Here is a 23,201-nt window from a genome sequence, read left to right on the forward strand (position 1 = left end):
TGTTTCGAGTCTTTACGACTCTTCTTCAGAGCTCTGAAGAATCATCATACGGGACTCGAAACATTAACTCTGTCTTTCTCTCCACAGATGCTGTTAGACCTGCTGAGTTTTTCCAGCATTTTCTGTTTTTGTTTCAGATTTCCAGCATCTGCACTATTTTGCTTTTATAATTGCTCTCTTAAGGTGCAAATAGTAGCTTAAGCTGCATGCAATAGCCAACCTACTTAATATGGCACCTTTATTAAAGCTGATGGTACAAATTGCATAAGCCTTTGTCTAGGAGAAATGGACTGTACTGCTAAACTAACACATAGTACCTTTCTACTAGTGAAATATCACACTAAAAGAACTAATGCATTTATATAGTATCTTTCATGACCACTGTACACAGTGCTTTGGAATGTCCTATGAAGTACTTTAAAATGTAGTCACCCATTGTAATTAGAGAAATGCAGATGTCAATTTGTGTATAGCAAGCTCTAACAATGTGATAATTACTACATAGTCTATTTAGTCATATTGCTTGAGATAGGCATTGCACAGGACACTGGAGAGAAAATTCTCCTGCTCCTTTCAATAGTACCATGGAATCCATCACATGCATCCAAGAGGGCAGATGAGGTCTCAACGGAAAAATGGCACCTCCAACAATGCAACACTCCCTCAGGTGTGTTACTTAAGTGTCATCCTAGATTATGTGCTCAAGTAACTGCAGTAGCCAACTTGAGCCAGTACAACGATGAGCAGTCTCATTTTTATTGTGCAGTCCCAGGTTATATAAAACACTGCTGACTGTTACAATTTGTACTTTCTTCCCATCACTTGGATTTTAAATTAACTCCAACTTTTAGATTTTTGATTAGTGCCTATGGCAACATCCAAACCACTAAACTGACATCTGGAGATTTCTTGAATGATTGTTTAAAACTCAATCTACATAAAAGATGCTACAAGGGAATAACTTCCAGTACAATGGAAAGATCTGTCATTATTGAAATCCCTTCCTGCCCCCAGCCAAAATTTCACTCCCTCAAATGTTGCTTTTAAAATAAAATATTTTATTTAACAAACTAAAAGTATGTATGCACCATATATTAGGGTGTATTAAAAATTTACAATGCTTTCCAGTGTAATGTGTAGAGCAATATTTATTCATACATTCCTTACAATGCAGTTCCTTATAATACAATTCCTTACAAACTTATACTCCATTCTTTATAAAGCATGCAAATTATTTGAATTTGTTTTCTCTTTCATATAATCTCCAGTAAACAGGGTACAAGATTTAGTACAAAAACAGATGCTTGCCTGTGTTTTTATTATACAAATGAACGATCTAGAAAAATTGATAATTTCCATTAGGATTGAATGATTTTAAGACATTTTACATTACTCTTTGCCCTAATTGTGTAATCTCTCCACCTCTGAGGTTAGGCTGGAGCAAAACCAGCTAACCAAAATTTCTGTTGTGCATTTTCCTGGATCAATTTATTTGATTTCCCAAACACGCTTGTAACCTTTGAAACAAATGTCATTTCCATTGTAACTAAGAAGTTGCTATTCATTGAAAACTATAAAAAAAGGAATACTTGGTGACCATCTCAACTGGCAGTGGAGGTGGTGTGGGGAAAGAAAAAAAAAAACAATTTAAACATTTAATTTAACAATTAAAACATTTTAAAAATCCATGAAAGCAAAGCTTAATGCCCTTCCCCTTCCCTCACCCCCCAAAAAATAAAGGCACATAGACACCCATGAGAGAACTGCACAAACTGAGAAACTCCTTTTGCTCTGACCTAGCACATTAAAAACAAAGTTTGTTTTAAAAATAGGTTAATTCATCGTGGTGTAATTTATTGATCTTTACACCAGTTACTTTCCTTTCACTTCCATTGCAAGGAAGGGTTTCATATACTTTTGCATGCACGTAGTCATCGCCACCAACGTGAATCTAATACAAACAAAAAGAGAAGTTAGGCTAGTGCAGACCAAGCATGCTTTCTCAAGGTACAGTCCAAATATTAAATCCCAGATAAGGTATTCCAAGTGCAATTGCTGTCACACCAATGCATCTGTCCTAGGATCATTCCTTTAAATCTGAACAGCATTCCGGCTGCTTTAAGTCATATAATAAACATCCTCATCACTATCATGCCATGAATGCAGTTCCTCCTCTCCTGCTCGGTTTCATAAAGCCACTAAATCTGTAACCAAGCTTTGCAACCAGTTTCCCCAAAAATGAAATTGAAGTCTTTAAGGAAGAACTCCTATGCAATAAAATACAATTTTCATTTAGTGATCACTTACACCCATGTAAGAGATAACACCTATCCAAGAGATGATATTTATATAGATGGATAAAACATTCATTCAGGCAAGCTACTTAACTGAGAATCTAGCAACTGATGTCAATAGCAATTTTGGTACAAAATCGTAATGATTGAACATGGAAAAAGAACACCACCTCAGCCTGAAACATTAGAATAACTACCATGTTGATTGCAAGGTTAACTTTGTATGGATGGGGAAAGGACCTACACCCCTCCTCCCTTTCTCAAGGATAAAGCTACTGTAAAAGTTAACCATCTGAATGATTTGAATTAAAGTCTTCAAACGTTTGAGAAAATATGGAAGCACAAGTCTGTGGCAGAAATGATATCACTAGTCAAGTATGAGGGGCTACAGAAATGTCCAGTCACCCTCAACAAGATAAACTAATCCTGAGTGTTAATGTTATTTGCTCACAACAGACACTATTTGAAAATGTTTAAATCCCAAGAAGGATAAACTTACTTTAATGAAATAGTTGGTCCCAGCTACAAGTTGAGTCTTGTAAGATTTTACAACAAACACATCAAATGTTTTTTTAGCTTCTTCTTCAATCTTAGGCTTCATCTGAAAAACATAAATAAAGAGGACTCTCAAGGACTCCAGAACAACTTGAATTTATATTGAGTGCCTTTAATGTATAAAAAAATGTCCCATAGTCCTTGAGGGGTAATCAAGAAATGGATACAGAGCCATATTAAGAGTAAAGAGCTAATGTGCATTCAGTGTCTTTCATGACATCAAGATGTCCCAAAGTACTTTTATATTCAATAAATTAGTGTAGTCATTTAAAAGTTTTAAAGAGATCAAGGAAGGGAGGGATAAAAAGATGCCTAATTTAGGTAAGGAATTCCAGAGGCTGGGGTATAGCCAATTGTAGGGTCAATATGGGGGAAGGCGCAAGAGGCCAATCAGAAAAAACAGTTTCAAGGAGGAAGATATAGGGATAGATAAAGTTGAAACAGTGAAGGGTGAGGCTCTGGAAGAATTTAAACACAAGGATTAGTACTTTGACTTAGGTATTCTGAGTTCAGGAGCCACTGTAGGTCATCCCGGATGGTGTGGTGGCTAAGGCAGGACTAGGTGCATTATAGGATATGGCTAACAGAGTTTCATTTGAAGAGTTAAACAGAAAACACTCTGCTCCAGAAAATCAACAGCTAATTTGGGGCAATCTTTTATTCCTTTCTTCCCTCCATCAACAATAAATTTAAATTTATATTGCACCTTTAATGTAATAAACATATCAAGGCAATTCTTGGGCATTAAAAATGAAAATTTGACACCAAGCCACATAAGCAGATATTAAGGCAGATGACCAAAAGGCTTGGTCAGAGGTAGGTTTTAAGGAGTATCTTAAAGGAGGGAAGAGAGATGGAGAGGCAGAGAAGTTTAGGAAGGGAACTCCAGAACTTAGGGCTTTGACAGTTGAAGGCAAGGCCATTAATGGTGGAGCGGTTAAAATCAGGGATGCTCAAGAGGCCAGAATTAGAGAAGTGCACATCTTGAAGAGTTGCGAAGCTGGAGATTAGAGACAGGGAGGGTCAAAGCCAAGGAAGGATTTGAAAACAAGGATGAGAATTTTAAAAATCGATGCATTGCTTGACCACAAGCCAACATAGGTCAGCAAGGACAGGGATGAGAGGTGAACAGAGCTTGATGCAGGTTGGGACATAGGCAACAGTTTTGGATGACTGACCCAGAGTGTGGTTAGAATGACTCTCTAACAGAGAGACAAGTTGAGGCAAAAGCATGATGCATTTAAGCGGAAACTAAAACGCATGAGGGAGAAAGGGATAGCGATGATGAGATCAAATGAAAAGTGGGTGGGAGGAAGCTCTTGTGGAGCACAAACACTGGCATACACCGGCCTAATAGCCTGTCCCTGTGCTGTAAATCGATGATGAATCATATTTATGGAGGGTAGAATATGGGAGGCAGGTAGGCAAGGATGAGCCTCAATAGATGAGCTGAGGCAGGATACAGTCAGGCAATGTTATGCAAGTGGACGTGGTCTGGCCAACTATTGATGCAGATGTGTGGTCAGAAGCTCATCTTAGGGTCAAACGTGAACAGTTTCGTTCAGTCTCAGACAGTTGCCAGGGAGAAGGATGGGAGTCAGTGGCTGGGAATTAGCTGAGAGCACCAAAGATGGCATCAGTTTCAGTTTTCCCAATATTTATCCGTAGGAAATTTCTGCTCATCTAGTACTGAATTTAAGATAAGCAATCTGATAACAGACAGTGGAGGGGTTGAGAGAGGTGGCGGTGAGGTAGAGATTCGTGTCATCAGTTCACATATGAAAACTGATGCTGTGTTTTCAGATGATGTTGCTGAGGGGCAGCATGTAGATGAGAAATAGGAACGTTCAAGAATAGATCCTGGGGGATGCCAGAGATAACTTTGCAGGAGCAGAAAGAGGAGCCATTGCAGGTGATTATTTGGCAATAACTAGATAGATAAAAATAGAACAAGGTAAGTGCAGTCCTAAACAAAAACAGAATTACCTGGAAAAACTCAGCAGGTCTGGCAGCATCGGTGGAGAAGACCTGACGTTTCGAGTCCTCATGACCCTTCAACAGAACTGAAGTATAGTTAGGAGAGAGGTGAAATATAAGCTGGTTTAAGGTGGGGGGCTGGGGGAGAGAGAAGTTGAGGGTGGGATGGTTTCCAGCATCCGCAGTAGCTTTTAGCTTTTTGTTTTTATCTAAGTGCAGTCCTATCCTGCCGAACAACAGTTGAGCTTTGTGCCAGGATGGTCTGACCAACATAGTCAAAAGTTGAGTCGGACGAGGGGGGATTGTTTGCCTTTGTCACAGTCACATTAAAGTCACAAATAACATGCTAAAAGAACCGTGATGGTGCTGTAGCAGTGGTGAAAACCTGATTGGGAGGATTCAAATGCAGACTTCCTGGAAAAATGATTTGGGAGACTACAACACATTCAAGGACATGAGAGGAAAGAGGAATTGGAGATGGATGTAGGTTTTTTTGAGAGTGCAATGACAGCAGATTTGAAATAGGGGGATCAGTACCCGAGGAGAGAGAACTGTTAACATCAGCTATTGTGGAACCAGAAAGGAAGGTCAACAGTTTCATAGGAATAGGGTTGAGGGAGCAGGAGGGCGGGTCTCATGGACAAAACAAGCTCAGAGATCTCAGTGGAGACGGGAGAGAAACTAAAGAAATGATTTCAGATCTAAGGAATGGGGAAACCTTAGTGGAAGTTTGACCCAGTGGGCAAGGAAAAGGTAGGGAAGTGGCAGAGGCAGCTGATCAGATGGTCTCAATCCTGGTGACAAAGTCACCCCTGAACTTCTTGCACTTGTTGGCAGTAACGGAGGAGATGATGATAAGTGAGTATAAGGGTCGAAGAAGATTGTTTGCAGTCGCAAAAAGCTGTAGTCATCTTTGCATTCCAGGATCTTCTTGGGACAATGAGCAACTTTAGCAGACAAAGACAGGACCTATCACTTTCACAATGCCTTTCCAGGCTGCAAACAAGCACTCCAACTGCATAATTTTGATTTAACTTGTTTAATTGTGGTTTAAAAGTTACTTTAAGCAGCCAGTGCCTTCCCCATCCTTTTAGGAAAAAACCACTGTTCACACCAAGGTCACCCTGGATTATGAACATTTTCTGTTTACCAAATCATTAGATGCCTTCCATGACCAGTGGACATCACACAACTTTTGTTATTTTCCCTGTATTTGTTCAGATACAGTTTGGTTCAGCCAACCCTTCCTTGACATGCCAAATGATGAGCTCCCCCTTTAAGATGGGGGACATCGATTTACATGAATCAGGATTTCCTAGCCTCAAACGTGCACCAACTCTCAACAAATGGAGTACAAACGGAAGATTCATAGGAACACTGGCCAGGATTCCTTCTACCAGTTAGTTTCTGGGACCAATGCTAGTCACAGCTCAGTTAGTCACACTTTGCCTCTGAGTCACAAGGTTATGGGTTCAAGTCCCAACCTAGAACTCAAAAATCTCATAAGGCAGTTGAGGAAGTGCTTTCTTTTGATTAAAAAAAAACTTTAAACCAAGGCCACATCTGCCATCAGATGGATGTAGGAGATTTCATGGCAATATTTCAAAGATTAGGGGAGTTATCCCCAGGATCTTGGCTAATATTTATCACATTGCTGTTTATGGGAGCTTGCTATGCACAAATTGTCTCCACATTACAACACTGATCACACTTCAAAACATACTTCACTGGGTGAATTCCTTTGAGACGACCTTTGGGTCACAAAAGGCACTATATAGATGAAAGGTTTTTTTCTTCCACAGGCAGTTTTGATTTTACTTTCTACCAACTCAACCATTATTTAAATGCATTATTGTTTAAGAATCAGTCTGAATAGGCAAAACTCTGAATTTAACACTGTCAACCCTTTTAATTGGAGGCAATGCTTACATTTCCAATAGCCTAATGTAAAAAGGATAAAAGGGGTAAAAAGTGCAATAAATCTAAAATGAAAACATGAAACAATGGGAATACAGAAGTTTATTGATAGAAAAAGTCACCAACCTGTGTTGCTATATACCTGAAACGTTAACGTTTCTTTCCCCCACTGCCTGGCTGGCCTGCAGGGTATTCCCAGCATTTCAGGAAAATCCCCAACATTGCAAAAAACTTACCTTGTAGGAATTACTGCCTTAAGGTAGATGAGGGCTGACGTTTAATCTTTTTTTTAAAAAAAGAGAAAACTGGTTTTAAATGCGGTTATTGCCTCATCACCGCAAATCTCTGACTTTAAGCCACCACACCCACCCTACTCCAGCATTTCCTAAATCATTGCCTCCCATTGACTGGCAGTTATGCATCAGTCAGCTCGATCCAATTATTTGGAAATTCATCTGTCTCTTTCTCTTTCCCTTAAAATCTCAACTCTTTCGAGCAAGAGTTCGGTTACCAGTCTTCTCGGCCCGGGCAAGCGCTGCGAGGTGAGTGATTACGTTGTACAAAATCCGGACTGCTCGGGTGGCTTGTTTTTTTCTATTTAGCAAAGCGGGTCATTGTTTCTGCAAAACTCATACTCACGGAATCAGCAAGCTGCTGAAGCTCCTGGGTAGCCGATTTCTCAGAGCTAATGCCTCCACACATCTGTACACTCATTGCTGCTAAATGCCTTGGTTCCCAATGTAGCTGTGGAATATCACAATGTAGCTGCGGCTTTAAACACTACCCGGAATCTCCGCCCACTCATACGTCATCCTCAAATAAACCAACCCCATTCAAGGGGAGGGGGGATAGTCAGATTGTTACTGTCTGATCAAACATCTCAGCTACAAAGTTTCCAACACAAAGCAAAGTAAACATGTCAGATTAACTCATTTCTGTGCAAAAGTTAAACACATCTTCAAACTAACCAGTGATTCAATTCTGTCCGAAGGTTCATTTTCCGTTTCTCCCCCCAATCAGATGAGCATTTAGTTGCTCCCATTTTTTTTTAATAACCGTTGTTCAGCACGGTGGCCGCTTAAGGACATAGTTCGAAGCACCGATTTCGCAAAAAAAAAATTTAGAAACTCCAGTTTCTGTTAATAGGTCTTGTTTTACTGAGAGTTTTATTCTCGAACGCTCCGAAGTGCATCGCATAGTTTGAAGCAGATTGGAGTGAGTGCCCATTAGAAACTAATGTGTCTTTTGGCGGGCGCGCGGGGGGGGGGGGGGTCACGCTGTCGTGACTCACTCCAGATTAACCAAATTCGCAATCAGCAGGTTTTTGGTTGACAAACGATTAAAAAAAAAGACATTTGTCTACAGATCTGGCAGCATCTGCGGTAAGATTAGATCTGTCAGACCTGCTGAGTTTTTCCAGGTATTTTTGTTTTTGTTTTGGATTTCCAGCATCCGCAGTTTTTTGCTTTTAAAACATTTGTCAAAACGTTTTCCTCTGGCTGTCAGGTGACGAGGAAATGAATGATTTCACAGACAGCAGAGCTCAGCACCAACCACTTCCTGGGCTCTGATACAGTAAAGGAAGGGTTTCATAGCAGGATGGCACATGATTTACAATTTCCCAACCTTCGAACCAATTCCTCTCAGTTAATCCGAACTGTCAAAATTTCTGTCTGTAGTAGAGGAGAGACACCGGGATCATTTCGCCTGGAACAAATTGAGTTTTTTTCTAAATAATGAAGGGTTTTGATTAAGTAAAAAGTGAGATAATAATGCAAAACAAAGTAAACATGTCAGATTAACTCATTTGTGTTCAAAAGTTAAACACATCTTCAAACTTCAAAGAAGTGATTCAATTCTGTCTGAAGTAGAATGGGTGGTGGTCACGATGTCCTGACTCACTCCAGATTAACCAAATTCGCAATAGCAGCTTTTTTTTCTTGATAAGTGACTAACGTATCTGTCAACACTTTCTTTCAAAAGGGAGGGAGACAGAAAGCAGGAAACTAAAGGCCATTTGGCTTAACACCTGTCATAGGGAACATGTTAGAAGCTATTGTTAAAGATGTTATAGCAGGGCACTTAGATAAATTCAAGGTAATCAGGCAGAGTCAATGTGGTTTTGTGAGAGGGAAATCAGGTTTAACCAATTTATTGGAATTTTTTGAAGAAGTAATGTGCTGTAGATAACAGGGAACTAGTAGATCGTTTGATAAGATGCCACACCAAAGGCTATTGCGGAAAAGAAGCTCATGGTGTAAGAGTTAACATATTGACATGAATAGAAAATTGGCTAGCAAACAGGAATCAGAGAGCAGACATAAATGGGTCAGTTTCTGGTTTGCAAGATATAACAAGGGGGTGTGCCACAGGGATTGGCACTAGGGTTTCAACTTTTTACAATTTATATAACTGACTTGGATGAAGGGACTGAAGGTATGGTTGCTAAATTTGCCGATGATACAAAGATAGCAAGACCATAAGACGTAGGAGCAGAAGTAGGCCATTTGGTCCATCAAGCCTGCTCTGCCATTCAATGAGATCATGGCTGATCAGATAATCCTCAACTCCACTTACCTGCCTTTTCCCCATAACCTTTGATTCCCTTACTGATTAAAAATCTATCTCAGCCTTGAATACACTTAACGACCCAGCCTCTACAACCCTCTGTGGTAAAGAATTCCACAGATTAACTACCCTCGGAGAGAAGAAATTCCCCCTCAACTCTGTCTTAAATGGGTGACCCCTTACTCTGAGACTATGCCCTCTGGTCCTAGACTCTCCCACAAGGGAAAACATCCTCTCAGTATCTACCCTGTCAAGCCCCCTAAGAATCTTATATGTTTTAATAAGGTCACCTCTCATTCCTCTATATTCCAATGAGTACAGGCCCAATCTACTGAACCTCTCCTCATAAGAAAATCCCTTTGTATCCGAGATCAACCTAGTGAACATTATCTGGACTGCCTCCAATGCCAGTATATCTTTCCTTAAATAAGGGGACCAAAACTGTTCACAGTATTCTAGGTGTGGTCTAACTAGTGCCTTGTATAGTTTTAGCAAGGCTTCCCTATTTTTATACTCCATTCCTTTTGAAATAAAGGCCAACATTCCATTTGTCTTCCCTATTACCTGTTGAACTTGTATGCTGGCTTTTTCTGATTCATGCATGAAGACCCCCAAATCCGTCTGTGCTGCAGCTTTCTGCAGTCTTTCTCCATTTAAATAATATTCAGTTCCCATATTCTTCCTGCCAAAGTGCATAACCTTACATTTTCCCACATTATATTCCATTCGCCAAGTTTTTGCCCACTCAGTTAACCTGTCTATATCCCTCTGTAGACTCTGTGTGCCATCCTCACTGCTTACCTTCCCACCTATTTTTGTGTCATCTGCAAACTTGGCGATAGTACATTCATTTCCCTCATCCAAGTCATTAATATATATTGTCAATAATTGTGGCCCTAGCACTAATCCCTGTGGCACTCCACTAGTTACAGGTTGCCATCCTGAAAATGCTCACCTTATCCCAACTCTCTGTCTTCCATCAGTTAGCCAATCCTCTAACCATGCTAATATACTACCCCAACACCATGGGGTCTGCCATCGTTGATCAACCGTCTTTTCTGCTAAACTCCTTTCACAGAATCACAGTGCAGAAGAGGCCCTTCGGCCCATCGAGTCTGCAACGACACGTGAGAAACACCTGACCTACTTACCTAATCCCATTTACCAGCACTTGGCCCATAGCCTTGAATGTTATGACGTGCCAAGTGCTCATCCAGGTACTTTTTAAAGGATGTGAGGCAACCCGCCTCCACCACCCTCCCAGTGCATTCCAGACCATCACCACCCTCTCGATAAAAAAGTTTTTCCTCACATCCACCCTAAACCTCCTGCCCCTCACCTTGAACTTATGCCCTCTTGTGACTGACCCTTCAACTAAGGGGAACAGCTGCTCCCTATCCACCCTGTCCATGTCCCTCATAATCTTGGACACCTCGATCAGGTCGCCCCTCAGTCTTCTCTGCTCCAACAAAAACAACCCAAGTCTATCCAACCTCTCTTCATAATTTAAATGTTTCATCCCAGGCCACATCCTGGTAAATCTCCTCTGCACCCCCTACGGTGCAATCACATCCTCCCTATAATGTGGCGACCAGAACTGCACACAGTACTCCAGCTGTGCCCTCACCAAGGTTCTATACAACTCCAACATGACCTCCCTACTTTTGTAATCTATGCCTCGACTGATAAAGGCAAGTGTCCCATATGCCTTTTTCACCACCCCACTAACATGCCCCTCTGCCTTCAGAGATCTATGGACACACATGCCAAGGTCCCTTTGTTCCTCAGGACTTTCTAGTGCCATGCCGTTCATTGAATACTTCCTTGTCAAATTACTCCTTCCAAAGTGTATCACCTCACACTTTTCAGGGTTAAATTCCATCTGCCACTTATCTGCCCATTTGACGATCCCGTCTATATCTTCCTGTAGCCCAAGATACTCAACCTCACTGTTAACCACCTGGCCGATCTTTGTGTCATCCGCAAACTTACTAATCCTACCCCTCACCTAGTCATCTATGTCATTTATATAAATGACAAATAATAGGGGACCGAGCACAGACCCCTGTGGTACGTCACTGGACACTGGCTTCCAGTCACTAAAGCATCCCAGTCCACACCAGCCAACTCTGCCCTCATTCCTTTGTAATTACCCTTATTTAAGTTTAGCACAGTTGTTTCCAACCCAAGTTTCTCACTTTCAAACTGAATGCTAAATTCTACCCTGTTATGCTCACTGTTTTCTAGGGGATCTTTTACTCTGAAATCACCTGTTAAACCTGCCTCATTACACATTATTAGATTCAAAGTAGCCTGATCCCTGGTTGGATCCAAGGTTGTGAAGAGGACATAAGGAGGCTACAAAGGATATAGATAGGTTAAGTGTGTGGGCAAAAAACTAGGAAATGAAGTATAATGTGGGAAAATGCAAAATTGTCCACTTTGGCTGGAAGAATAAAAAAGAAGCATATTATCTAAATGGTGAGAGATTGCAGAGCTCTGAGGTGGAATTTTACGGCCCCGTCGCAGAGGGGGTGGGGTCAGAAAATGCAGCAAGCCATTCAAAAGTCCGGAAAATCCCACCGGCAGGAGCAGCTTTAAAATTCCACCCTGAGATGCAGAAGGATCTGATTTTCCAATGCATGAATCACAAAAGATTATTATGCAGCTACAGCAAGTAATGAGGAAAGCTAATAGAATGTTATCATTTATTGCGAGGGGAATTAAGTACAAAGGTAGAGAGGTTATGCTTCAGTTATACAGGGCATTTGTGAGACCACATCTGGAGTACTGTGTACAGTATTGGTCTCCTTATTTAGGGAAGGATGTAAATGCATTGAAAGCAGTTCAGAGAAGGTTTACTAGACTAATACCTGGTATAGAGGCTTGTCTTATGAGGATAGGTTGGACAGGCTAGGCTTGTACCTGCTGGAGTTTAGAAGAGTAAGAGGCAACTTGATTGAAACATATAGGGCTGAATTCTGCCCCCGTCGGGGGGGACGTTGAAGGGCAGGCGCGCACAGGCTCACTTCCGATCGGCGCCCTCGATTGGAGGCGCGATGCCATTTTACGTGGGCGGGCCAATTAAGGCCCAACCAGCGTGACGTCCGCACAGAAGTGCTGTGCACTCCCTGTGTGGGCGGGGGGGGAATCCCAAAATTGAGAGTGCGCTCTTTCGCTCATGCGCATGAAAGAGCACACTCATCTCCCTGAGGCCAGGTGCTGCCTCAGGGAGATCAGCTCAAAATGTGAAAAACCTGAAAATAGAAAAGTAAAATTTCCCTAACATGTCCCCTCATGTGACAAAGTTCCATGAGTTGGGACATGTCCATAATTTTCACAAATACTTTATTAAAATTTTTAAAAACCTACATGAAACCTCATCCCACCCGTGGATGAGTTTCATGCTTTTTCTAGTTCGCGCCGGGGCTCCTGGCCTGCCCGCCAACCTTAAGGTTGGATGGGCAGGTCCTTTAATTACATAATTGACTCTGTCAATGGCCTCAATTGGCCATTGACAGGACGGCGGGCGCGCAGCTGATTTCGCTGCGCCCCCGCCTTCCTGAAAATTTAAATGGGGCGCGGTGACATCGGGAGTTTCCCTCGATGTCACCGCGCATCATTTTACGTGTCGGTGAATGGGCCCCGCCCCCACTCGCCTACGTGTAAAATCCTGCCATAAGATTCTGCGGGGTCTTGACAAGGTGGATGTGGAAAGGATATTTCTTGTTAGAGAATAGAACTAGGGGTCATTGTTTAAAAATAAGGAGTCACCCATTTAAGAGGTGAGAAATCTTTTCTCTCAGAGGGTCGTGAATCTTTGGAACTCTTTTCCTCAAAAGGTGGTGGAAACAGAGTCTTTGAATATTTTTACGGCAGAGCTAGATAGATTCTTGTTAAGCGAGGGGGTGAAAGGTTATCGGGGGTAGGTGGGAATGTGGAGTTGAGGTTACAATCGTATCAGCCATGATCTTATTGAATGGTGGAGCAGGCTTGAAGGGCCAATCGGCCTACTCTTGCTCCTAACTTGTGTAATATTTCCTTTCATCGGGGGTTGAAGGGAGTGGTGATTATTAATTTATACCAAATTAACCAAATTTGCAATAGCAGCTTTTTTTCTTGATAAGTGACTAACGTATCTGTCAACACTTTCTTTCAAAAGGGAGGGAGACAGAAAGCAGGAAACTAAAGGCCATTTGGCTTAACATCTGTCATAGGGAACATGTTAGAAGCTATTATTAAAGATGTTATAGCAGGGCACTTAGATAAATTCAAGGTAATCAGGCAGAGTCAATGTGGTTTTGTGAGAGGAAAATCAGGTTTAACCAATTTATTGGAATTTTTTGAAGAAGTAATGTGCTGTAGATAACAGGGAACTAGTAGATCATTTGATAAGATGCCACACCAAAGGCTATTGCGGAAAAGAAGCTCATGGTGTAAGAGTTAACATATTGACATGAATAGAAAATTGGCTAGCAAACAGGAATCAGAGAGCAGACATAAATGGGTCAGTTTCTGGTTGGCAAGATATAACAAGGGGGTGTGCCACAGGGATTGGCACTAGGGCTTCAACTTTTTACAATTTATATAACTGACTTGGATGAAGGGACTGAAGGTATGGTTGCTAAATTTGCCGATGATACAAAGATAGCAAGACCATAAGACGTAGGAGCAGAAGTAGGCCATTTGGTCCATCAAGCCATCAACTATGGAATTGAGGAGAGATGAGGAGGAGTTCCTTTTATACAGAGATGTTGGAGCATGAAATGCTTTACCATTGGGAATAGTTAAGGCAAAGAGCACTGCAGCTTTAAATTGAGACACATTTGAATCAGAGGCTAGTACTGTGCTGTAGGGAAAAAGCAAGGGATGAATTTTGTATTACACACACACACACACACACACACACACACGCGCGCGCGCAGGCACACACATGCACACACTTTGTATTGCTTTAATAAAGAGCTTGCAAAATATAAACAGAATTACATGGAAAAACTCAGCAGGTCTGGCAGCATCGGTGGAGAAGAAAAGAGTCGACGTTTCGAGTCCACATGGCCCTTCAACAGAACTGAGTATAGTTAGGAGAGGGGTGAAATATAAGCTGGTTTAAGGTGGGGGGGCGGGGGGAGAGAAGTTGAGGGTAGGGTGGTTGTAGGGACAAGCAAGCAGTGATAGGAGCAGATAATCAAAAGATGTCACAGACAAAAGGATCAAAGAGGTGTTGAAGGTGGTGATATTTGTCTAAGAAAAGTGCTAATTAAGAATGGATGGCAGGACACTCAAGGTACAGCTCTAGTGGGGGTGGGGTGGAAAGACTGGCAAGGTATTAGTTGTAGATTTAAAAATAATGGAAATAGGTGGGAAAAGAAAAATCTATATAAATTATTGAAAAAAACAAAAGGGAGGGGGAAGAAACGGGGTGGGGATCGGGGGAGGGAGTTTAAGATCTAAAGTTGTTGAATTCAATATTCAGCCCGGAAGGCTGTAAAGTGCCTAGTCGGAAGATGAGGTGCTGTTCCTCCAGTTTGCGTTGGGCTTCACTGGAACAATGCAGCAAGCCAAGGACAGACATGTGGGCAAGAGAGCAGGGTGGAGTGTTAAAATGGCAAGCGACAGGGAGGTTTGGGTCTTTCTTGCGGACAGACCGCAGGTGTTCTGCAAAGCGGTCGCCCAATTTGCGTTTGGTCTCTCCAATGTAGAGGAGACCGCATTGGGAACAACGAATGCAGTAGACTAAGTTAGGGGAAATGCAAGTGAAATGCTGCTTCACTTGAAAGGAGTGTTTGGGCCCTTGGATGATGAGGAGAGAGGAAGTGAAGGGGCAGGTGTTGCATCTTCTGCGTGGGAATGGGGAGGTGCCATAGGTGGGGGTTGAGGAGTAGGGGGTGCTGGAGGAGTGGACCAGGGTGTCACGGAGGGAACGATCCCTACGGAATGCCGCCAGGGGGGGTGAAGGGAAGATGTGTTTGGTGGTGGCATCATGCTGGAGTTGGCGGAAATGGCGGAGGATGATCCTTTGAATGCGGAGGCTGGTGGGGTGATAAGTGAAGACAAGGGGGACCCTATCATGTTTCTGGGAGGAAGGAGAAGGCGTGAGGGAGGATGCGCGGGAGATGGGCCGGACACGGTTGAGGGCCCTGTCAACGTGTTGGTTACAACAGGTTCCTTCTGTGTTAGCGTTGATTTAGCCAGATGTGAAGAAAAGGAAAATAAAACAGGAAAGGAAAAGTAAAGTATAAGATTTGGGAAAAATTGAAGGTCTATAAATTAGAGTGTAGAAATGATCAGAGAAAGAGAAATAAAACATTGAAATGTTATAAGTGTGTGTGGCTCAGGTGGGTTGGAAGGTGAAACAGTAAACAAACAATGAACTTTCAAAGATGAGCTAGTTCATGTACAGAATAGACACACCCTAAGAGGGGGAAGGAAGGGAACCCAAAGCTAGAGCTCCTGGATGACTAAAGTTGCAGGGGGTTATTTGGTGCAAGGGAATAACTGGTACTAAATGGCTCTTGTCCTAAAGAGATGCACCAGTTTGAAAGCCTGGTTTTAGCATGCAATATTGGGCCCCATTGCTGGTTACCATAACTTGAACTTGCTTGGGGGTGCTAAATCAGAAACCAGCAGGTTTAGCACTCAGGCGCTGATTCAACACAATTTTAATGGAGTAGCATGTGTAGGCACCATGCGCCCATTTTCATTGAAGGTGCGAAGTTCTCTGCCTGGCACACAGTGGCACATTGTAAGAATGGCTGAGAGACCAAGGGGGAGGGTGCACTGGCTCTCAGATGTGGCACTGGAGATTCTGGAGGAGGGACTCCAAAGCAACTGGGATATCCTGTACCTGTAGGGTGGAAAGATATCTCCTTTCCCACCTATTCACCTGTCCTGCAGCACCTGGAGCAGTTCTGTCTTGCCTCGTGTCATCCTCTTATTCCTCCTGCTGACCAAGAGGGATGCTGAGTAAGAAGCCTATGGCCAAGCACTCCCTTTCTTTGGGCAACTCCTACATAATAAGATAGAGTGGGTAAGTAAGAATTACATAAAGTAAGGAAGGCACTCACTTTACTAGGGAAAATCCTTAGAGAATTTCCAGAATAAATGTTGACAAAGTGCTCCTAATATGTTTCAAAAGTCTTCTTCAAATCTCCAGCACCAAGTGAACAGTAAAAGGTGATATACCTTTAAGTAGTGCTTGAAATTCTCAGCAACAACTTGCTTACTCCCAATCAGCTGCTCGCTGTTAGGACAGGGCACTAGGTCAAGTGCTAGCCATCAAAATGCCGTGCATCCTCATTAATGAGCACTAGCAGGCAATTTAAATAGCATCAGTTCCTTAATGAGAAGCAAAGTAGGTTAACACACTGCTTTACTTGGTAGGCCTGATTGCAGGCAACATTATTGCAGCCATTCCCAGCACAAGTCTCAAAACCTTTATCAAGGTGCTGTTTTGCCCTAAATGTGAGTTAAACTGGTGTTTCAGCTCAAGATCCAACCTTGGTCACCTGTGAGGTTCCTCAGTGCCTGAAGGAGCCATCGAACCATAGATTAAAATGAAACAAAAAGGGGGATTTTGACAGAAGTCAGGTTCATAATACAGTAGAGAACCCAAAGGGTATGGCACGTACATAGTTAATGTGGGACTGAGCACAGTACTGCCCATACAATGATGTAGGAGAGCACATGACTCATACCCAGGGTTAATTGAGTGTTGGACAGAGCTGTGTGTACCAACAAGCATGGAGACAGCTCCTAGCTTATACCCATTACTGTACATTTGTAAGTAATTCTAAGAGTCAATATAGACTTACAATTAACCTACGTATGACTACGTATTTAGACCTACCAAACTGTAACCAACACCCTACAACATGGTGGCAGCTTATGGAAAAATCCAGAACCTTGTAGAAAAAAACTAAAACACTGGAAGATTGTGATAAGATTCAGAAAAGCAGTCTTACCTGAAAAGAAGCCCCGGAAGCACAAGTGCAGAAGAAAAATTGCCAAGAGAAAGCTTCAAAGAAAGGCTTCGAAGCTGAAGGCAGAAAATTAAATTCCTAACTGCTGATGCATGATCATCATTGTAGCGGAGCCCACCAAAACTAACAAGCACAGGAAATCCCTTTGTCTCCAAGTGAACAGCTATGCTATCTAGAAATTCAGAAAGTTCTTAAAGCAGAACCTGCACTTCTGAAAATTTAGCCATGGATCAGAAGTCCACACTTCCAAATCAATCTGGACTAATCCAAGGTTCAGATAAATCACATAATAGGGGACTTTGGAGGAAAAGATTTCTAAAGTACAACATCATTTCAGAAAAAGCTCAGAAGCAAAGTAGGTTAACACACTGCTTTACTTGGTAGGCCTGATTGCAGGCAACATTATTGCAAGACAGGGAATCAATTAATCATCTGCTACATTTGAAGAAGTACTAAAATCTTTCAATGTTAATTTCAATCTAAGAAGCAATAAAATACTCGAAAGAGCTAGATTTAACAAGCCAGTCCAGCAACCAAGAGAACCTATCGATTCATTTGTCAATGACCTGTACAGGGTGTCAGAAGGTTGCAAATATAAAGGCTTAAAATATGAGCTCATCAGAGACAGAATAGTGGTAGGAGTAATGGACGATGCACTCTCTGACTTCATGTAAGCAAAGGAAGATCTAACCCTGGGAAAGGCAATCCAGATAGTTAGGCAGTCAGGAATATGTGAGCAGCACAGAACCATTTTAAGGTGAGGTAAAAAAACATGGTGCAGAGGCCAACCCATGCTTCAGCAAGTTAGGCAACAAAGACACTGAATCGGCCCTGGTCAGGGAAAGCAATACCTGAACTGGCCAGCAGAGTGACCATGCCAATGCTGTGGAGCAAAGTGCCGCCACAGGCAAGATCAATGCCCCACAATTACAGCCCAATACTTTCAGTGCAATAGGATTAGACATTGGCAAACTGCAGGGCAAAAACTCCAAAACACACAGAAGGCCCAAAGGTTATCTGATGAGGTTGGGACTGCAAACCAGGAAGACACACAGCCATGCTTCTTGGGTGAGGGCAAAGATGTTTGTTTCTCATTTTGGAATGCGTACGTTTCAGTCAATAGCCATTTAATAAATTTTAAATTGGATGCAGGAGCCAGCGTAACAGTCCTGCCGTACAAAGAACTGTGGCTAAAAGACCTCTGGCTTCAAACAACAGTCACACCACTCTATGGGCCTGGAGGGATGATTCTGGAACCACTAAGGTATGAGAGCAAACAAATCTTCGAGCTGATTTAAGACATCTATAACCAGCTTTTCTCTCTCTTAAGCAGAGATACCTAGTAACCTTGGACCTCCTCAAAACAGCAGAAGATGTCAAGGCAATCACTTTCGATTATTTTACAAAACTGCAAGTTCCCAAGTATTCAAACAAAAAAGAGTATTCTGACTGCTCTGAACTGTCATCTTTCTTGGCAGAGCAGGTTTGTCCATTCTTGTTACAGGTGCAAGAAAACCTACAATGGTCAGACCAGCCAACCACCTAGAAGGTAAGCATGACACTTCATTGGAGGATGTAAAAGAGAGTGACTAGCAGTTTAATGAGCTTCAACCTCCAGCTCCAACGACGCTACAGCTGATCAACACAATAACCACCGAACATATGCTGCAACTTCCAGCCAGCATGCCAAAGCCACAAAAGACGTTGGAGCCTGGTAACAGCCGTCCATTGCTGACAGTAAAACGCAGAGGTGAATGATCCACTAAACCTCATTCTAATCACAGGAATGCTCATCCTCCACCACAGAGGACATCGCCATAACCTGCACAATGACAGAAGAAGCAAAAGAAACAACTAGAAGATGAATACAATATTCATCCACCTCGCAAGAAACAAGTTAGGGTAGCAACCACCGACGAGCACAACAGCCAAATTGACGAAGTGCGGTTCAACGTTAAGGAATCTAAGAAGAGGATGAGAACATACCCAGAACCCATAACAACCTCAAAACCTATGGAAAGAACCAGCAGCAAGAGAGCCTACCACTCCTCTGACAGTAGTGTGAACAAGATATAGGAGGGTTAAAAGGCCACCAGAGCACCTGAATCTTTGACTTCAAGGACTTGAAGTGGGGAGATGAGGTAGTGATAATGTGATGACAATGTAAATGAATAATAGTAAACCATTGTAAGACATAAGGTGAATGATAATCACTTCAAATACATTCGTTAAAGACTTGGGGGAGGTTTAGTATATGGGTCTGGCACATATTGGGTTAATGTGAGACTGAGTACAGTACTGCCCACCTAGTGATGTAAGAGAGCACATGACCCACACCCAGGGTTAGTTGAGTGTTGGACAGAATGCGTACCAGCAAGCATGGAGACAGCTCCTAACTTGTACTCTTTACTGTATACTTGTAAATAGTTCTGAGTCAATGTAGACTTACAATTAACCTAAGTATGTCTATGAAGACTTCTTCAAACCTCCAGAACTGTAGCCAACACCCTATAACAGAAGCAAGCTGAATACAGGGATTAACTGATAAAGGAAATAAGAGGATCAAAGAGTTTATGAGAATGGATTATTGGGTAATACAAAAGGAAACTCAAAGGTTTTGCTTAAATATATAAATACTAAAGGAAAGGTGAGTCATATTAGAAACCATAAAGGATATTTTCTAGTGGGGGGAGGTGCAGAGGGCATGGCTGAGGTACTGAATATGTACAGGTACTGGACGCTGTATCTGGGAAGCTTGGGCCGGACTTCAGAATTTTGGTCCTAGGCTTAGCAAGTACTTACAATACATAAAATAAAGTCTGAAAAATTGCTACCCAGGGCACCAGTTTCGAATGTAGCCGGTTTCCAGGTCCTCCCGGATTTTGGGACGCTGGATAAGGTACCTGTAGTTTGCAGCTGTATTCACTAAAGAAGACAGGGGAGGTGGTGGCATAGTGGTATTGTCACTGGACTAGTATTTCAGAGACCCAGGGTAATGCTCTGGTGTCCTGGGTTTGACTCCCACCAAGGCAGATGGTGACATTTGAATTCAATATAAGTTTAATGATGACCACGAAACCATCGCTGATTGTTGTAAAAACCCGTGGTTCACTACTGCCCTTTAGGAAAGAAAATCTGTTGTCCTCACCTGGTCTGGCCTACATGTGACTCCAGACCCACAGCAATGTGGTTGACTCTTAAGTGCTCCCTGAACAAGGGCAATTAGGGATGGGCAATAAATGCTGGCCTAGCCAGTGACGCCCCACATCCCATGAAGGAATAAATTTTTTAAAATTATAAAACGAGTACACTGCCAATGACTTAGTAAAGGAGGAGGTAGTAGAGAAATTAGATAGAATAAAATAGATAAAAGCAGAGATAGTTAAAAGGTTGGCAGCAAAGTAGAAGCAAAGTAGAAAAGTTACCCTACCAAGGGGGGCAACTACAGGCTATTCAGCCTAGCACTGGTGGTGAGAAAACTGGTAGAGACAATAATCTGAGACAACAAGAATTGTCACTTGGAAAAATATGGGTTAATGGAAAGCCAGCATGGATTTATTAAAGGCAAATCATATTTTTCTAACTTGATTGAGTTGCTTGATGAAGGAATGGAGAGGGTTGACGAGGGTAGTTCAGTTAATGCCATGTACATGGATTTACAAAGAAGTACCACATAATAAATTTGTTAGCAAAATTAAAGCCCATGGGACTAAAGGGGCAGTGGGCCCATGGATACAAAATTAGTTAAGGGACAGAAAGTACTGGTGAATGGCTGTTTTCTAGCAGGAAGTATGCAATGGTGTCCGCCAGAGATCAGTATTAGGACCACTGCTCTTTTTGATACATATTAATGACTGGGACTTGGGTATACACGGCATAATTTCAAAATTTGTAGATGATTTGAAGCTCAGAAATATATCCCTAGATTTTCCAGCCTGCTGCTGGGATCTTCCAGTCCCACTGAAAGTCAATGGACTTTTGGCTGGCCACACCATGCCGGGGCTGGAAAATCCTGGCCATAGTGAATAGTAAGGAGGACAGTCACAAACTTCAGGAAGACATAGGAAAACCAGTGAAATGAACTGACATAAGGCAGATGAAATTTAACATAGTGAAGTGATACATTTTGGTAGGAAGAATGAGAGAGGCAATATAAACATAGTGGTATGATTTTAAAGGGATACAGTAACAGAGAGGCCTAAGGTTGTGCACACACAACTTTTTGAAGGTGGCAAAATAAGTTGAGAAGGTTGTCAAAAAACCATATGGGATCCTTGTTTTTATATACAGAGGCATAGGGTACAAATGCAAAGAAGTTATGCTGAAGTTTCTAAATCACTGGGAAGGCCCCAGCTGGAGTATTGTGTCCATTTCTGAGCACCACACTTTAAGAAGGATGTCAAGGGTTAGAAATTAACAAGAATGGTATGAGGGGTGGAAGACTGCAGTTACAAGGAGAGACTACAGAATCTGAGTTATTCTCCTTAGAGCAGAGAGAATGTTAAGGGGAGATTTAATAGACTCATTCAAAATCATGAAGGGTTTTGATACAGTAAATAAGGAGAAACTATTTACAGTGCCAGTAACTGGAAAACACAGATTTAAGATAATTGACAAAGGAACCAGAGGCGAGATGAGAAGAATTTTTTTTTTATACAGCGAGTTGTTATGATCTGGAATGTCTGAGAGGGGAGATTCAATAGTAACTTTCAAAATAGAATTGGATAAGTACTTGAACTTGAAGAATTTGCAGGGCTGTGGGAAAAGGCCAGAGGAGTGGAACTAATTAGCAGCTCTTTAATAGACGTCTCTTTGAGCAAAATGGCATCCTCCTGTGTTCTGTCACATTCTCTGACTCTATGAAATATGTTTTAAACTGATACTGAGACAGAAAGGAAGAAGATTGACAAAAGTAAATAGAAAAATGTGAAGTATGAGAAAAAGTTGCAGGAATATTAGGAGTTGGTAACAGAAAAACATAATTCAATATAATCCAAATGGATCAAAGTTTTGGTATTCATGAGTTAATTTTTTAAAATGTTTGAAAAAGTGGAAAGAAGTGACTAAGTATTATGTCAGACTGATCTATCTGACTAACAATACCACAAATGCCACATGTTAGGCAGCTACTCAATGCTGAATTCGCAACTTTGACTAATTATCCTTGCCTAATTTATCTGCTGTTCATTTTAGCTACACATCTGTTTTCACTGCAAAACTGCTTCAAAATGTTTGAGAAACTTAATTTTAATCTAACTGCAAGCATTGGCAGTCTTGCCAATTTTGTTCATCTACATTATTTCTTCTCCGTAGGGCAGAAAGTTATGGCTCCTTCTATTAGTGAAAGCTTCATTGCTTTTGTTCCACTTGCCCCCTGACATGTCATTCTGTAAAAGATTCAAATGATGTAAATGCACAGTATTTTTTTCATGCAACTAGCCTGAAAGGAATATTGGCAAAGGATGCTGAGTTGCATATGTCACTGGTTGCGAAATTGGAATTGTTTCAAAATACAAAATAACTCTTCGTAAATAAAAAGGATAAAACAAAATTAAATTGTTTTGAAGGTGAAGGGTGCATACCCAAAACATTATAACCAGTCTCCTGGCTTTACAGGTGCTGACTGACCTCTGTATATTTCCAGAATTTGGTGTTCTTATTTCTAATCCTTATATATTTGAAGATTTACAAAACTCAAGCATGTTAATTTATGCCGAAGTATGGAGAGTTATTTGTTGTAACTATTTCCACATATAAATTCTCCAATGATTCTTTTCTCTGACCTTTGTCTTCCTTTCTCCTGCCTCTGTTCTTTCCTACATAAAAGGAAACAATCAAGTTCCTGTAGATTTCCTGTAGAATAATTAGGAATGACCCAATCTTCTCAAACGTTCCTGTTAGGCAAGCA

The 23,201-nt window shown here is 41.7% G+C and overlaps 1 protein-coding gene across 2 annotated transcripts; it reads right to left on the reverse strand.

Moving 5' to 3' along the window:
- Positions 1-1,166: 1,166 nt before the first annotated feature.
- LOC144691646 (cystatin-B-like) lies at positions 1,167-7,548 on the reverse strand. 2 transcript variants are annotated; one of them, XR_013579180.1, is made up of 4 exons: positions 7,383-7,542; positions 2,794-2,895; positions 1,548-1,951; positions 1,167-1,517 (listed from the first exon to the last, which is right to left on the reverse strand). XR_013579180.1 is itself a non-coding variant. In XM_078559949.1 (3 exons), exons 1-3 carry the CDS (start codon positions 7,455-7,457, stop codon positions 1,823-1,825), a joined length of 306 nt encoding a protein of 101 aa, XP_078416075.1. In that variant the 5' UTR covers positions 7,458-7,548; the 3' UTR covers positions 1,167-1,822. The 2 variants fall into 2 exon arrangements, 1 of the variants encoding a protein (XP_078416075.1); XM_078559949.1 differs by having other exon boundaries at positions 1,167-1,951; positions 7,383-7,548.
- Positions 7,549-23,201: the final 15,653 nt, after the last annotated feature.

The sequence above is a fragment of the Cetorhinus maximus genome, chromosome 16, assembly GCF_964194155.1.
Source record: "Cetorhinus maximus chromosome 16, sCetMax3.hap1.1, whole genome shotgun sequence".
Taxonomy (NCBI): domain Eukaryota; kingdom Metazoa; phylum Chordata; class Chondrichthyes; order Lamniformes; family Cetorhinidae; genus Cetorhinus; species Cetorhinus maximus.